The sequence below is a fragment of the Gopherus evgoodei genome, chromosome 1 (genome assembly GCF_007399415.2).
Source record: "Gopherus evgoodei ecotype Sinaloan lineage chromosome 1, rGopEvg1_v1.p, whole genome shotgun sequence".
In the NCBI taxonomy this organism is placed as follows: domain Eukaryota; kingdom Metazoa; phylum Chordata; order Testudines; family Testudinidae; genus Gopherus; species Gopherus evgoodei.
In genome coordinates this window covers 338,331,554-338,347,281 of record NC_044322.1, presented here as the reverse complement: position 1 = coordinate 338,347,281, position 15,728 = coordinate 338,331,554, and the positions used below count along the sequence as shown (strand labels likewise).

The window sequence follows — 15,728 nt, the reverse complement described above, 5'->3', positions numbered from 1 at the left end:
TTTAAAATTAAAATGCAGATCTCCCCAGACCAATGGCCAGGATCCGGGCAGTGTGAGTGCCACTGAAAATCAGCTTGTGTGCTGCCTTCGGCACACGTGCCACAGGTTGCCTACCCCTGTTCTAGCCTGAGCTAAAACAGAAGTAGTGGGACTCAGAAGAAAGTGACCTCACACGATGGCTTAATTCCAGTGAAAAATAAAGCTGATGACAAGCAGGGAAAGCCTCACATCTACAGGAGCCAGAAAAAAAGCTAATGACCTCATTGCCTGACAAAATAAAAATGAGTACCACTCTTACCACATTCAAAACTATATGCAAAACCCATCTATTCAATAAACTGTATTAACCTTCTCAAGTACAATGGCATTCACACAGAATTTTTTTTTAAAAATCTCATCAATAACTTTAAGCTTGTTGCTGATGACAGGGCTGAAAGACACACATTTTGTGTTTATTTTTCATAGAAGCTGCTCAGCTACAACTATGATGGGTACATTATAAAATGATGATTGATAGAGTGATGGATTGTTATCAAGGGATTTCTATTCCAGTTTTGCAGACCATATAGGTTCAGGTAAGCATCCACACTTATGGATGCATATTCTGAACTGAATTAATGCCTTCTGAGACAGCCATCACTATGGGAACCTCAACAGTTTGATTTAATTTTAAGTGCTCACTTGCTCAGCTTTATAGTAATTCAATCACTATTTGTATTACTGTGGTAACTAAGCGCCTTAGTCATAGACCATGTTCTCATTGTGCTAGGCACTGTACGAACACGCAAAAAACCAGAAACAGATATTTCAAATTTACATAGCAAATAAAGTTTTTAAAAATAAACCTGTTCCCATTTTCTTTCATTCATTCTCATCTTTACACTCAAACATATCACATACGTGTGTCTGTATTTCAACGACCTCCTTAAATCGCCGTAAAGAAGAAACCAGAACTGTTGCCAGCACATGCATAGATGCGATACACAAACTCTTTCTTGTAATCAAAGATCCTAGAAGACTCAAACCTAAGCACTGTATTTCTAGAAAAAAAGATTAATATTAATTACTGGTTCAGAATTAAAGAGACAAATGTAGTATGTTATATTTATAATATGATGTAAAGATACATAGGCTATTACAAAATTCACATTTAAGTCACAAGAAATCTTCCTATGTACCTTGATCATCTGGATACATCTGTAGTGTGTGAAGGACAGTGTCTGTGGCTCCTTGCTGGGATAACATTTGTAGTGCACCTGAACACTCCACTACAGAAGAAAGTATTTTTAATCCACATTTCTGAATGCCAGGATTTCCAATAAACTAAAAGAGAAATTAATACAAAATAAGGTCAGATTTTTTTCTCCGTTACTCAACGTGATAAGGAAAGTTGCTTGGTCGGTTTTTTTTCTCAAAAGGTGTAAAATTGTAGCTGTTATGAAAGTAATCATTGCAATTGAATTTGCATAAACTTTTCCATTATACCTGCTGTTTCATCTTTTCGTAACTTTCCACAACATTCACCTTTCAGGCTGAAATCTTGTAAAGGTGAATATTTTTTGAAAGTTAGAGCAAAAACTATTCAGTCATTTTGAGTATAAGAAGAGCAAAAAAATGCACTTTCCCCATTGTCCAAAAAAACAGAACAAAAAACAACCCTCTGTGAAACACAAGACAAATGGCTCAAAAACATGCGAGGCTTTGGAAATATTTTCCTAATAATCCAAAGGTCAGAATCATCTGGGTTATTTAACACGAAGAAAGATATGCCTAGGGGTTAAGCCTAACGGGCACACGAGACTTCAAAAATATCTAATCTTTTGTTCAGTTATGCAATAAATGTTAGGTTATTTGTGGCCATTTTTCCCTGTTTCCCTTCATTTACATTTGTAACCTGAAGACAAAGTACCAGCCAGTTGTCCTGCTGCAGGGCGTCACAACATATAGGTCATGATTCCCTGGAGAGTTACCTCAAGGGGGTTACGACCATTTTACCTCTTTATCTTTTTCTTAACCTTTCATTAATGTGAACCAAGCACAAACTGATGCAATGATGCCTTCCTGAATCTGCAATAGTTCCAAGATAGTGTTTCTTAACCAGTGGGTTGTGACAACCCCATAAGGATCACAAAAGGCATTAAGGGGTGTGACATTCCCCTCTGCTGTTGTCTGGACCGGTGATTTGCTAGGCCACTCCAATCCTTGACTCTGGGAACCAGCCTTAACCTGCTCTGCTGTGAGAATCCCCACTCCTGGGCTGTTCACGCACAGCCTCTGGCATGTAAGTTGCTCCCAGCTACTTGCAAGCGAATGACACTAGCCAATATCTCCAGTCCCAGCCAGACCCTGAGAACTCAGTCTTGCAGTGTCCAGTTGTGCTCACTGGACGCTGCAAGCTTACGTATGTCAATTTAACAAAGAAATTGATATGTACCAGGCTTGTTCTCCCAAGGGGAGTCTCTGACACACTGCAAATCAAATGCACTGCTTCAGGTAGAACAAACAGATTTATTAGCTATAAAGGTAGATTTAAACGATTATAAGTCAAAGCATAACAAGTCAGATTTGGTCAAATGAAATAAAAACAAAACACATTCTAAGCTGATCTTAACACTTGCAGTGTCCTTACAAACTTAGATGCTTCTCACCACAGGCTGGCTCTTCAGCCAGGCTCTCCCCTTTGATTAGTGGTTCAGTTGGTTGGTCGTGGTGGTGTCTGTAGATGTAGGAAGAAGAGAGAGAGCATGGCAAAATGTCTCTCCCTTTTATCATGTCCTTTCTTTCCTGTTGGCTTTGTCCCCCACCCCCATCCTTCAAAGTCAGGTGAGCATTACCTCATTGCAGACCCAAACTGCCCAAAGGAAGGGGGTGACTCACTGGAGGGTCTAACAGATTCTTTTGTTGCTTTGTAAGACAGTGTTCACTGTTCCTGTGAGGCTGGGCTGGGTTTGTCCCAGCCATGCCTGATGAGGTGTGAACTGCCTCTCTGCTCTTGGAGAGTTTTTGCATGGGCTTCCTTTAAGCCATGAGGATACATTTTCAGCCTCGTTACTGTAACATTACTGTAACAAAGATTATAACAACCAGGCTCAGTGCATTATGAGCCTTCTGAAGACACCCAAGATGACAAACTTTGTATTGGATACCACACAATCATTTCATAAAGATGAACATGGAGGTGTAGGTTGTTCCTCCGAGGTACAGAGCATCACAAAGAGGGATCACAATGTATTGAAACTTCTATTAGTTTAAAGGAAAGAAAATCTCACTTCTTACTCCCTGCACACCCTTACCCTTCAAGGTCAAGTATTTTCATTCAACCCTTTGAAACATAGACAATAACATAAATTACATATACCTCTACCCTGATATAACACTATCCTCGGGAGCCAAAAAATTGTACTGCGTTATAGATGAAACCGCGTTATATCGGGTAACGTTAGACCGGGGTAGAGGTGTAGTTTTGTTATTGCTAGCATTGATACATTGTTTACTATGACTACTTTTGTAATACATATAAGGGGGTTATAAAAATTTTGACTTCACTAGGCAGTCGCCAACCCAAAAATGTTGAGAGAAACTGCTCTCAGAGATGTATGAACTGCCTCATTCATCTCAATCACAGCCTATGGATTCAATGAGCCATTGGATTTGGCATTTTTCCAATGTGCCACATAATTCAGCATTTTTGCTGCAGAACTGCTATTTTGTTGCAGCCCAGCATTTTGTTTTCTGTCTCCCTGTCCTGCTGGGACCTGCTTGCAGGTGCCTCTTGCTCTCCAGGTTTCTTCTCGTGAGGTTGCAACTATCCTGCTCTTCCCAATGGCTACAGAGTCAAGCAGTCCCAGGCAGTTCTGTTTGGTATGGAATAGCTTGAGAAACACTGTTCTATTGGAATCCAAGAAATCTGTATTCATATTTACCGGTTTTAGGTAAATCACATTAAGAGAACAGTTGCAGGTTTTTCTGTGTAAAATACAGTAACTTCTAACTTATGCAGGATATTCATTATTTCTGCATAAAACCGTCTTTAACATTTAAAATATTATCAAAAACAACTGCAAATGAATTGAATGTCTAAGAAAAATTAAGTTTCCTAATAAATATCCACTAGAATTATTGCATCAAAGATGAACTTCTCTGGCATATTCCAGAATAAATTAGAGTAAGAAAAAAATAGTAAAGCAGATGAACACATGTATGAAAGATCATTGAAGGTAAAGTTTATCAAATCAACCAGAAAATGATTTCATTGCATTCAAAGTTATAAATAAGTCATTAATTGCAACTGTAAAATACCAAGCAAATTTATTAGGAGAAAGATTTTAACCATACCCTGTTCAAAGCATCAAGCACTAGTGTGTGAGTCCCCTCCAACAAACACTGGTTTTTAATTACTTTTAAGGTAAGCATCAAGTCAGCATCTCCCACTGCTCCTGAAGAACCATTTTGCCGTTCTTTCACGGCACCTGTAACACACAGAAAAACACTTCTTCTGGAAAACAATTTTCACATTTTCTTTGTAAAATCAGTACTGCAATCAAACTGCTGCAAAAGTTATTTACAGATAACTCCTGAGACCTGTGGGATGGGGTGTACTCCCCACACTGACCCTGAGAGGGTAAATTAAACCCAATTAACCTACAGTCTGCACCTGGAGGGGAAGCCATGGAGCAGGGGTTGATTAAATGAGGCTCAGCTGGATTAGAACAGGGGGTGCCTGTATAAAACCCAGAAGCTGAGGAGCAGAAGAGAACTGTAGGGAAGTAGTCTGCAGTCACCCCCTGGGAGAAGGGAGTTATATCTGGGACTAGAGACAAGAAGCCTACAGTTACTCCCTGGGAGGGCAGAGCATGGCTTGGAAAGCCCAGAGAAGGGGAAGAGCAGAGAGGTAGGCAAGGCTCATGGAGAAGAGCACAGAGGGATGGGGTAGATCAAACTCTCGCTGCTGATGAGAGGGCTTCTGAGCCAGGACCTAGAGTAGAGGGTGGGCCTGTGTCCTCCTACCAGCTGCTGAAGTGGCATTGGTGGGGCAGTGAGTAGGAAGACTGCCTAAGCCCATTTGTCAACAGGGACTTTGATACCGCAGAAGAGGGGGGACATGTACGATGACCAGGCCAGAGGGCTGAGTCATGAAGAGGAGGCTGCAGTTCTTGGAGTAAGAGGGGTCTGCGGGCCAAGGGGATGATGGGAGAGACACTGCCGGTGGAGGGTGCAACACCTAGCCAGAGCTAATCTCCAGGAAGAGGTGCCACCAATAGTTAGTGCACTCCATGACGGCCTAATTTTAGTTTCTCACTATTTACACAGTTCTGTAACATCACAGACCAGAGTTACCAAGAGCCCATGGCGTTAAAACTCAATTTCCCCATGTTGTTGATTATTACGAAACAAATACTCCAAAGAATTTTGGTTGCAGCAAATGGAGTGTGGGGGGGGATTTTGCATGTGAACTTGTACAATATGTTAATCATTCATAAGATGAATCCCAATTAACCTCAAACTTAATAAAATCAGATGGGATACAGAAAGATCACATATTTTTCTATGAGTGGAGATGAAGTCTAATCATACAGAGAACCATGTAGGGCTCCAGTCAACAGCAGATGCAAGAGAAATGAAGATTTCAGCTTTTGTTTTTCACTTTCAGTTCAAAATCTAGCAAGAAATTAATTACTTAATGGATTTCTGTTTCTTAGTGTCCATACTACTTACTTTAAATGCCTTTAGGATTTTCTTGGAAGGAAAGCACTTAGAAGGAATTTTTGACTACTAGACCTTTCTGTTGGCAGCAGATTATAAACCAAATTATATCCACAGATAACAAAAATGGAAATTGTGCACACATAAACTAACAGGACCATGTTCTGCTCTTTTAACCTTTTTGTAGTAATCAGCTCTCAGCGCAAACTGGCACTACAGAAAGTAACTAGAGATCATGTAAAAGACTCTTTAGGATTCAAGAATGTACTGATTATTTTTTCTATAAACAACTAACTTTCTTCACGTATTAACCTTCAAATGCCAACTAGGGCAACAGTCAAAGGGAAAAAAAAAGTCTCTTTTTTGGCTTCATTATGATGGACAAAGATTTTAGCAAAAAAAGAATTTCTTCTGCTTGCCTGTTAAAGTTGAATATCAAGTCTTAAATCTCCTGTTTTTGCTCAAGGACTCATTGAATGAATGGAAAAATACTATAATTATATTACAAGGGACAAGAAATGAAAATTTCAGCTTGTAAGAGAAACCTGCATTTTAATCAAACTGTTTAAAACGGTTTGTTTTTGTTAATATTCATTTAACCAAAACTCCTGACAAACACTTGCAAGAAATGCTGTCTTCAAAAAGATTCCCCATCTCTTCAGTTTAGACTGAGAAAGCTCTCCCTCCAGATCTTTAGTATTCCAATGAGACTGTCAGCAAAAACAAAGACGACAAGACTTAATATTTTTGATTTAAAAAAATAACTTAAAAAAAACAAGAATCGTCTCTAACCTTTCCAAGCCTTCCGTTTCTACACAATAAAGAACAAAGGGAACACACATTTTTTTTCCCCATTGCAGATTGTCTGTAAGGTGTTTCTTTGAAATGGATTTCCTAAATCATCTAGTTTAGCCTCACAACTATTTGCTGTAGACAAGAGCTAATATGTTTCTAATCTTGAAGTCACTGCCCCCATTGCTTGGTATGTGAGATCCAGTTACTGTTCTATATGACAATGAACTGAAGCAATACCTTCTGCTAGTATATCCAATTTGAAATAAAGTTTGTTATTTTTGGCCTATCACTAATGGAACAGCCAATAATTAAGGTATAAAGTCATGGCAATGGATTCATAGTCCCTAAGCCTATAAGTAGTATCAAGGGAAGCAGCAATGGACCAAATTCATCACTGGTGTAAGTCCATCACTGGAGAAGTCAATAGAGTTTCAGCAGTGATGAATTTGGCCCAATATGTTCAACGTTTGCCAAGCTTTTTCTTCCACCTTTAGCTATGTTTCTATCCTTAAAAAGTTCCCCTTTAATTATAGAGCTTTAAGTAAAAATTACTGATTTGAAGTTCCACTACAGAATGGATGATTAACTATTTTAAGAAAGATCAGAAAACAGCCATCTTATTTATATTCTCCTATTTGACACATAACATCAACTATTTTCCTTGGATGACTTACCAGGGATCATAAAAGGTAAAATGACTCGAAGGGCCTCCAGCTGTACAGATGGCACCTTTTCATGTTTCCTCATAGCCTTTATGACTTCTGATGCAACTATTATCACTATGTCCAGATAGGGGAAACTAAGAGTAAATATGCATTTACAGAATTAATAAACATATAATTTAGAAATGCATTAGTTTTAGTTTGGTAAACAGCAGTATGTGAGTCTGCACATTAATCTTCTCAGTTTTAACTAGCAAACAAATTCAGCTATTATAGTTTTCTTATACAGTATTTTCATGCTTTTAATCTCTATTATAATACTAAATGTAATTATTTCAATCCTGGAATATTCAGAAGTTTTCTATGCAGTGCAGACTAATAACATACTAATAACAGAGCATGTTACTGTGAAGCGTACATTTCATATGTACCATTTTAAAACTCTGCTCAAGATGCAAGAAAAGACATGTGATCTCACTCCTTCCGTTTGCTCCATAAATTTCCATAAACTGTTCATGAAGTGACAGAAGCTTGTTTCTGTTCATTTCTGCAATCTGTCATGTCAGCTTTTGATGTAACAAAATTGCATTTATTAAGATCAAAAAACAAACCTTAGCTCAGTTTATTGGCATTCCAAAATGGGTAGCAACAAAGCCTATAATTATCTTTTGAAGGCATTCTCCTTCATTTTAATATTTTTTCATTACTTTTGAAGTGGTAAAAAATAGCACCTAAATACATGCTAAGACTGCTATCTTTAGGGTTTTCTAAAATTTCACTCTTTCATAGCAATATTGCCTTTAAAATGTTTCTATTACACAATTAGGTCAGTGGTTCCCAAACTGTGGGGCATGCCCTGCTAGATGGGTGTGGGGGAAGTATTTTGGGGGGGGCAGTGGGGCTCACTGGGGGCGGGGAGAGTGCACAACCCAGCCCCAGTCTGCCCATGGCCTTCTGGCCTCCCAGCTCCTGACCGGTTCTGGTCCTGCTCCCGACAACAGTTCCTGGGGTGGCGCTGACCAGGTGGGGGGCACGACTGAAGAACTTTGGGGACCACTGAATTAGGTAAATAAAAATGCACTTTCTAATTAAAATGACAATGTGATTGCATATGACTTATTCATATGTAAATATGGTTGTGCAGTACATTAACATTATGTGATAAGGAAATAAAAGGTAATACTTGATCAGTGAGATGAGGAAGTTACTCGCTTTGTGCAGTAATGCAGTAACGATGGTTCCTCAAGATGTGTCTGTGTCCCTGTGCTGCTGACCAGAGATCTTTGGTAGCAGTGTCCGCTCACCCAGCACATGTGCTGCTCCTTGCCTGCCATGAGGCTGGCCAGCGTGCGCGGGTAAACCTTCCTCAGTTCCTTCTCTACTACAGAGTCAATGGCAAGCACTACAAAGTACAGAGGAGGAGGGTGGGTTGTGGAGCACCCACAGAGATACATCTCAAAGAACCATAGTTACTGCACAAGGTGAGTAACTACTTCTTCTTCAAGTAGTGTCCCTATGGATGCTCCATTGTAAGTGACTCCCATCACTGGGTCTTCAGAGCTGAGTCTGTTATAGATGATAGCACCAAGGCATCAAAGCTGGCATTTGCAGCCAAGTTTCCCAGGATGGCATAATGTTCTGCAAAGGTGTGTGCAGATGCCAAGGTAGCAGATTTCTGATATAGGGACATCCTTGGAGAAGGCAACAGAGGAGGACACTGACCTCATAGAATGTGTGCATACTGAAGATGGGGGTGCTACATTACGTATCTGGTAACAGAGCTTGATACAGTTCAAGACCCATTTGGAGAATCTTTGAGCTGAAATTGTGGTACCTTTTGACCTATCTGCAATGGAAAGGAAGAGTCTCTGAGATTTTCTGAAAGCTCTTGTTCTGTCCAAATAGGCGGCCATGGCTCTCCTCACATCAAGCATATGGAGGAAGGCTTCCCTATTATCCTGATCAGGGCTGGCTCCAGGGTTTTTGCCACCCCAAGCAGCAAAAAGAAAAAAAAAGCCACGATCACGATCTGTGGCACTACTGCTGCCACTTCAGCGGCAATTTGGCAGCTGGTCTTTCGCTCCGAGAGGGAGTGAGGGACCTGCTGCCAAATTGCAGCCGAAGAGCCGGACGTGCCGCCCCTCTCCATTGGCCGCCCCAAACACCTGCTTGCTGGGCTGGTGCCTGGAGCTGGCCTCGATCCTCATGAGGTTTAGGATAAAAGGTTGAAAGTTGAATAAACTGATTCATATGAAAAGTGGAAGTCACCTTGGGAGTGAACTTTTGATGCGGTTGAAGAGTGATTTTGCTTAAGAAATTCAAAATTTTCTATGCGACATCCTCTCTGCAGTAAATTTTCACCCTATGTTAAGTAAATAACTAGCTGTCAATTATTTAAATGTTTTAAAACCTGCACTAGAACATCACATGACCCCACATTACTAAGTATATCTTACCTTCCCTCAAAAACACGATTCAGCATTTTGCAGGCACTTTCAGCCACTTCAGGGGACTCTGAATGTTTCTTCATTATGTCCAATACATTAATATGTATTCCTTTTGCCAAAAGAATCTTTCTAATATTTACTACAACATGAGAAAGCGTTATATAAACAAACATGAATATATTCATCTAGGCTGTGATCCTGCCAACTTCTGTGCATCGTCCAACTTGAAGCAGGCAAGTAGTCCTACTGACATCAATAGGACATACATAACTTCAAACAAGTGAGATATGTGTAAGACTTTGCAAGGCCAACACTTTATTTACAAATTTATATACATACAAACTAGAAAATGGTATAGGCTGAAGTAGAGTAGAGTGTATTTGCACAACTTAGCCCATAAACTTAGGATCTTAGAATTGCTTAATGGGAACAAATATGGGATGCAGGATTTATCAGTCTATTTTTAATTTTTATTCAAAATAACTTTTACTGTGAGTTTTTCCCCTGTGATCATACAGGAAACCTAGAACTTAAAAAAAAAAAAGAAAAAGAAAAAAACCCTTTAATTTTCAAAATAAGGCTCCAAAAATAAGTATTACTTTTTGCATCGGTCCAAAGTCTTTCAGTTTCACCAACATAACTCCATTTACTTTAATGGAATTAATCCATAACTGAGATCTGATTCAGATTAAGTAATGAGTTCATCATACCTGAAATAACACTGCAGAATAGAATAGTCATGTTTATACCACATGAATCCTGCACTGGTCATCATAACTATCACTAACTCCTGCCTTTCACAAGCCAGTATGTACATTTCAAGCTATTATGTAAATTGACTATAAATTGTACTTGTAGATTTCAAGATGCTTCTCCCCATCTATTGTTTCTGTGTTAAGTACATTATTTTAAAAGGAAAAAACGCAGGGGGAGAATTTTAAAAAAGCAAAACTCAATGACCTTGAGCTGGGATTTTCGAAGGAACTTAAGAAAATTAGGCTCTGGGCTCCCATAGAATTTCAATGGGAATTGGATGCCTACCTCCCTTAGGCACCTTTGAAAATCCCATCCCTTGTTGTAATAAAATTGATATCATAATGTATACATACTGTGTGTGTATCAATCTATCTATCTATGTATAGCTATTAAAATCCAAATATATAACTAATACATCTGCATGATTTGGGTTTTTGTAGAAAGAGATATTGTTACATGCAACAACAACATTGTACTATTCAGTTCAATATGTAAATAATTGTACTGGGATGGCCTGGATGTCTAGTGGCAACATAATGCAATCTCACCTGGGGAAAAAGTTTTAGGGTGCCAATCTTTTGTTTCACTCTACCCAAGGCTATCAGGGGCAGGAGCAGCAACAGGACGAAGGCCATGATCCTGGAAGTGCCTATGTGCATGCTTAAATTTCAGTGCATGAGCTGTCCCAACCCTACTCCAATGATATTATGTAACAGTACCCTGTAATATTATTGTAATAAAATAGTTGAAGTCTGACAGTAAAGACGAGGGAATCTATACTAAATTTCCTTACCATTTTGTTCTGATAAAGTTGCCAAGGCATTAGCAGCTGCCTGAAACACTTCTTTTGCTGTGGAATGCATCAGCATGGCTAGCATCACTTCTCTGTGTAGGGGATACCTTTCACAAAAACAAATAAATCACTGCATAATGGCCATATTACAATGGTTATAGTACATTTTTAGGAACCTATCTTAGAATTAAGTGCAATTATTCTTTGTAGAACATAATACCAGGTTGTTAATGTTTTGCCCTAGCAACAGTTAAAGAGAAAGCCCTTTGAATAGTTGCAAACTGCACATTCCTGTCTCCCTGACATTAATGGGGGCTTTGTCTAAATGAGTCAAGGTCCACAAAAGAATACAATAAAGTATATTTCAAATTTGGCTATCATGGCATCTCTGAGAAGGAGGTGACAAAGAGATTCTCTCCGTCTTGCCCAAGTCCAGCTTCTCCTCCTTGATTTCAGTAGTGCCCCCAACACCTCAGCTTTCCATCTAATTTGCGGGCTTATTCCTCATCTTTTTCTCCCAAGCTACAAGATGATTGAAGCTCCTCCCCCAGTCCTAATCTTCTGGGAACAGCAACAAGCTGAGTGTCTTCAGGCAGCATCCCTCCCTCAGGTATCACTGCTGGCCCTGCCCTGTTTGATGAATTAGAAAGCAACAAAGGGAAACAAAGTACCATAAATTAATTAACCCAAGTGACCTAACAATTAGTTTTGAATCTCTGTGCTCCCCAACATATAATTCAAATTATTATTACTAACTGTTTATCTTCATCTCCAATTTTCTCATGAAGGTTGCATTGATACATAAACAGATTGTTCAAAGCCCAACAAGCAGCCTCCTGAATTTAAAACAAGAGCAAAATAAAATACTTTTAGAACAAATACAATTTAAAACAGCTACAAATTATTTTAAAAAACATTTTAAAAATAGTTCCACTATTTTTGCCATTCTGTTGTGGAGGTCAACACATCAAAAACAGATAAAAAAATTAACAGTTATGTATAAAAATACTAATTCAGTCATAATTTATGTTATCCAGGGTTGTTATGATGACAGAAAGCCTCACTTAATTTTTATATATACAGATCTTACTAAAAATACACACATATATCTCATGTTCTTATTGACTATTGTTTTATTTCAGGAATAGAATTTAGGAATTTCCCTGGCTTACTTTTTTTCAAACAAGCCATGGACCATCTCTTTTTCTCACTGTGCTAAGTAATACCAAGTTGATAACCGTAACTGGTGTTCTTTGACATGTGTTGTTCATGTCCATTCCACAATAGGTGTACATGCTCGCTACATGCACTGGTGCTGGAAGTTTTTCCCTTAGCAGCACCCGTAGGGGAGCACCCTTAGCGACACCTGGAGTGGCACCACCATGGTGTGGTAGAAAGCACTGCGCACTCCCTCCACCCTCTGTTCCTTCTTGACAGACAACTCCGAGAGAGGGAAAGGAGGGCAGCATATGGAACAGACATCAGCAACACATCTTGAAGACCAGTTACGGAAAAGGTAACTGTCTTTTCTTTTTCAAGTGATTGCTCATGTGCATTCCACAATAGGTGATTCTAAGCTATATCTCTTGGAGGTGGGTAGGAGTTCACAGACACTCAGGACGGAGCACCGCCCAGCCGAACTCAGCGTCCTCCCTAGTTGGGAGATGATCGCGTAATGCAAGGTGAACGTGTGGACCGATGACCACATGGTAGCCCTGCAAATGTCCTGAATAGGGATGTGAGCCAGAAAGGCAGTTGACGAGGCTTGCGCTATCGGCGGCGGGGGAACTCCCACCAGGTCGTAACAAGTCCGGATACATGAAATGATCCAGTTGGAGAGCCGCTAGGTGGAGATTGACCAACCTTTCATGCGTTCAGCTGTGGCAATGAACAGCTGTGAAGATTTCCTGAACAGTTTCGTACGCTCCAGGTAAAAGGCTAGAACCCGTCTTACATCTAGCATGTGGAGGTGGCACTCCTCACTGGACGTGTGGGGCTTGGGACAGAGCATCGGCAGGAAAATGTCCTGGCCCATAGGATAGGCGGAGACCACCTTGGGAAGGAACAAGAGATGCGGTCGGAGCGAGGGATGTGGTCAGAGCTGGACCTTGTCCTTATGGAACACCATGTACGGGGGTTCGGAGGTCAGAGCCCGGAGCTTGATCTCACAGAAAGTAGCTTTCTTTGTGGCAAGGTGGGACCAGAAGCATGTAACAAGCGGTTCAAATAGCAGTCCCATCACCTTGGCCAGTACCAAGTTCAGGTTCCACTGTGGGACTGGAGGCCTAACATAAGGAAAGAAGTGGTCCAAGCCTTTTGCAACCTTTTCCAAGACCTTGCCAATCAGTGGAAATGGGGGATAGGCATACAGAAGCTGACCGGACCAAGACAGAAGGAAGGCGTTGGAGACAACACCCATGCTCTCCCCCCACCGCCCCGGAGCAGAAACTGGGACACCGGTGATTCTGCCTGGTCACAAAGAGGTCCACTTGGGGAGTGCCCCACCTGCAGAAGATCCTGTGCACCACCTTTGCGTGCAGCAACCATTCATGCGGAGAGGAAAAGTCCTGGCTCAGCCAATCTGCCTGAGAGTCCCAGGTGCCCAGTAAGTGGTGGGCTTCCAGGGTGATATCATGGGATACACAGAAGTCCCACAGCCTGAGGGCTTTGTGGCAGAGGGCGGGGGTGGGGTCCCGCCTTGCCTGTTGATGTAGAACATCAAGACCGTATTGTCCATGAGAAACCTGACCATCCTGCCTGCCAGGGTCCAGGCAAAAGGCCACACAGGCTAGACGGACTGCCCTGAGCTCCTTGACATTTATGTGCAGGGCTAGTTCCTATGCTGACCACAGACCTTGGGTCTGGAGGTTTCCCACATGGGCTCCCCACCCCAAGTATCAGACATCAGCTCCACAGTCAGGCTGGCCCCTGAACGGAACCCCTTGCAGCATGTTCCCCAGGGCAGACCACCAACAGAGGGAGGCTAGCACAGGTTCAGGTACCGTGAGGACTTTGTCCATCCTGTCTCTGGACTGGGAGAATGCAGAGGCCAACCAGAGCTGAAAGGGCCTCATCCAGAGCCTGGCATGATGAGCCATGTACATGCATGCCAACATGTGACCCAGAAGCTGGAGGCACACTCTGGCGGTCATCACAGGGAAACCTCATTACCACCCCAATGAGCTCCCTCAGGGTTTTGAATCTGTTCGGTGGGAGGAGGCTCTGGCCGATGTCACGTCCAGAATTGCACCAATAAATTCTATGCGTTGCACCGGTACCAGTGTGGATTTGGTGTTGTTTACCAGCAGCCTCAGCATGGTGCACATGGACAGGAGGAGTGTTACATGATCCTGTACCTGTGATCTGGAGCTGCCTTTGACCAGCCAGTCATTGATGTAGGGAAAGATCTGGACCCCCTGACGTCTGAGGTAGGCCACTACCACAGACATACACTATGTGGAGACCCTGTGTGCCGTCAATAGGCCAAACGGGAGGACAGTGAATTGGTGGTGTTCCTACCCTACCATGAAGCGGAGGAAATGCCTGTGGCCCTTGAATATGTGAATGTGGAAGTACATGTCCTGTAGATTGAGGGCAGCATACCAATCTCCATGATCCACGGAGGTGATGTAGGAGACCAGAGAGACCATGTGAAACTTGAGCTTTACCATGTACTGGTTCAGGCCTCGCAGGTCCAGGATGGGCCTGAGCCCTCCTTTCGCCTTCAGGATAAGGAAATAGCGGGAGTAGTATCCCTTGTGTCTGAATTCTGCCAGCACCACCTCCACCACTCCTAAGTGAAGGAGCCACTGCACCTCTTGCTCGAGTAAGCCCCTGTGAGAGGAGTCCCTGAAGAGTGACAGGGTGGGGTAGCAAGAAATTGGAAGGTATAGCCCTGGGAGATGGTGTTGAGGACCCATCGGTCCGAGGTCAGCCAGGACCACTCTGGGAGGAAAGTACATAAGCAGTTGGAGAAGGCAAGGTCAGGTGGATCCTTGGTGCAAACTGGAAAGTCACCCCCAGGCATCCCATCAAAACTGGTGTTTACCCGCCTGCTTGCCCTTAGAGGGCCCAGACTGGGGTGCAGGCCAAGATTGCCATTGTGGGTGCTTTTTATAGTCCCTTGATTTTTTTTTTTTTAATAAGGGTGGTCATATCTAGAGTAGGTGGCCTGACTGGGGGTCTGCTGCGGTTTGAATTTGATCCTGTCTGGGACCAGGACATAGAGACCAGTAGTGTGGGAGTCCTTAAGACCATGTAACTTCATGTCTGTTTGTTCCACGAACAGGGCCTTGCTGTCAAATGGAAGGTCCTGCAAGGAGTTCTGCGCCTCACTGGACAACCCAGACAACAGGAGCCATGACGCTCTCCTCATGGACACTGCAGAGGCCACAGATGTCACAGCCATATCTGCGGCATCTGAGGCTGCCTGAAGGGCTGCCCTAGCGGCGGCTGTGCCCTTCTCAACCAGAGCCTCAAACTCCTTTTTAATCACTGTCCGGAAGGGAATCTGAATTTTTGGGCACTGTTGAAGTCATATCTGCCCAGGAGGGCTTGGTGGTTCACTACCCT

At 42.0% G+C, this 15,728-nt stretch overlaps 1 protein-coding gene across 2 annotated transcripts in view; it reads right to left on the bottom strand.

The window, feature by feature from the left end:
• Window positions 1–15,728, bottom strand: part of LRRK2 (leucine rich repeat kinase 2) — a 111,058-nt gene that overhangs the window by 57,580 nt on the left and 37,750 nt on the right. For both annotated transcript variants that reach the window (XM_030536163.1, XM_030537008.1), the window contains exons 10-16: window positions 11,913–11,992; window positions 11,157–11,263; window positions 9,617–9,746; window positions 7,173–7,297; window positions 4,336–4,469; window positions 1,179–1,323; window positions 901–1,040 (exon numbers count right to left, since the gene is read on the bottom strand). In XM_030536163.1, the coding sequence (XP_030392023.1) occupies window positions 901–1,040; window positions 1,179–1,323; window positions 4,336–4,469; window positions 7,173–7,297; window positions 9,617–9,746; window positions 11,157–11,263; window positions 11,913–11,992 (861 nt within the window). The remainder of the gene's footprint in view (window positions 1–900; window positions 1,041–1,178; window positions 1,324–4,335; window positions 4,470–7,172; window positions 7,298–9,616; window positions 9,747–11,156; window positions 11,264–11,912; window positions 11,993–15,728) is intronic.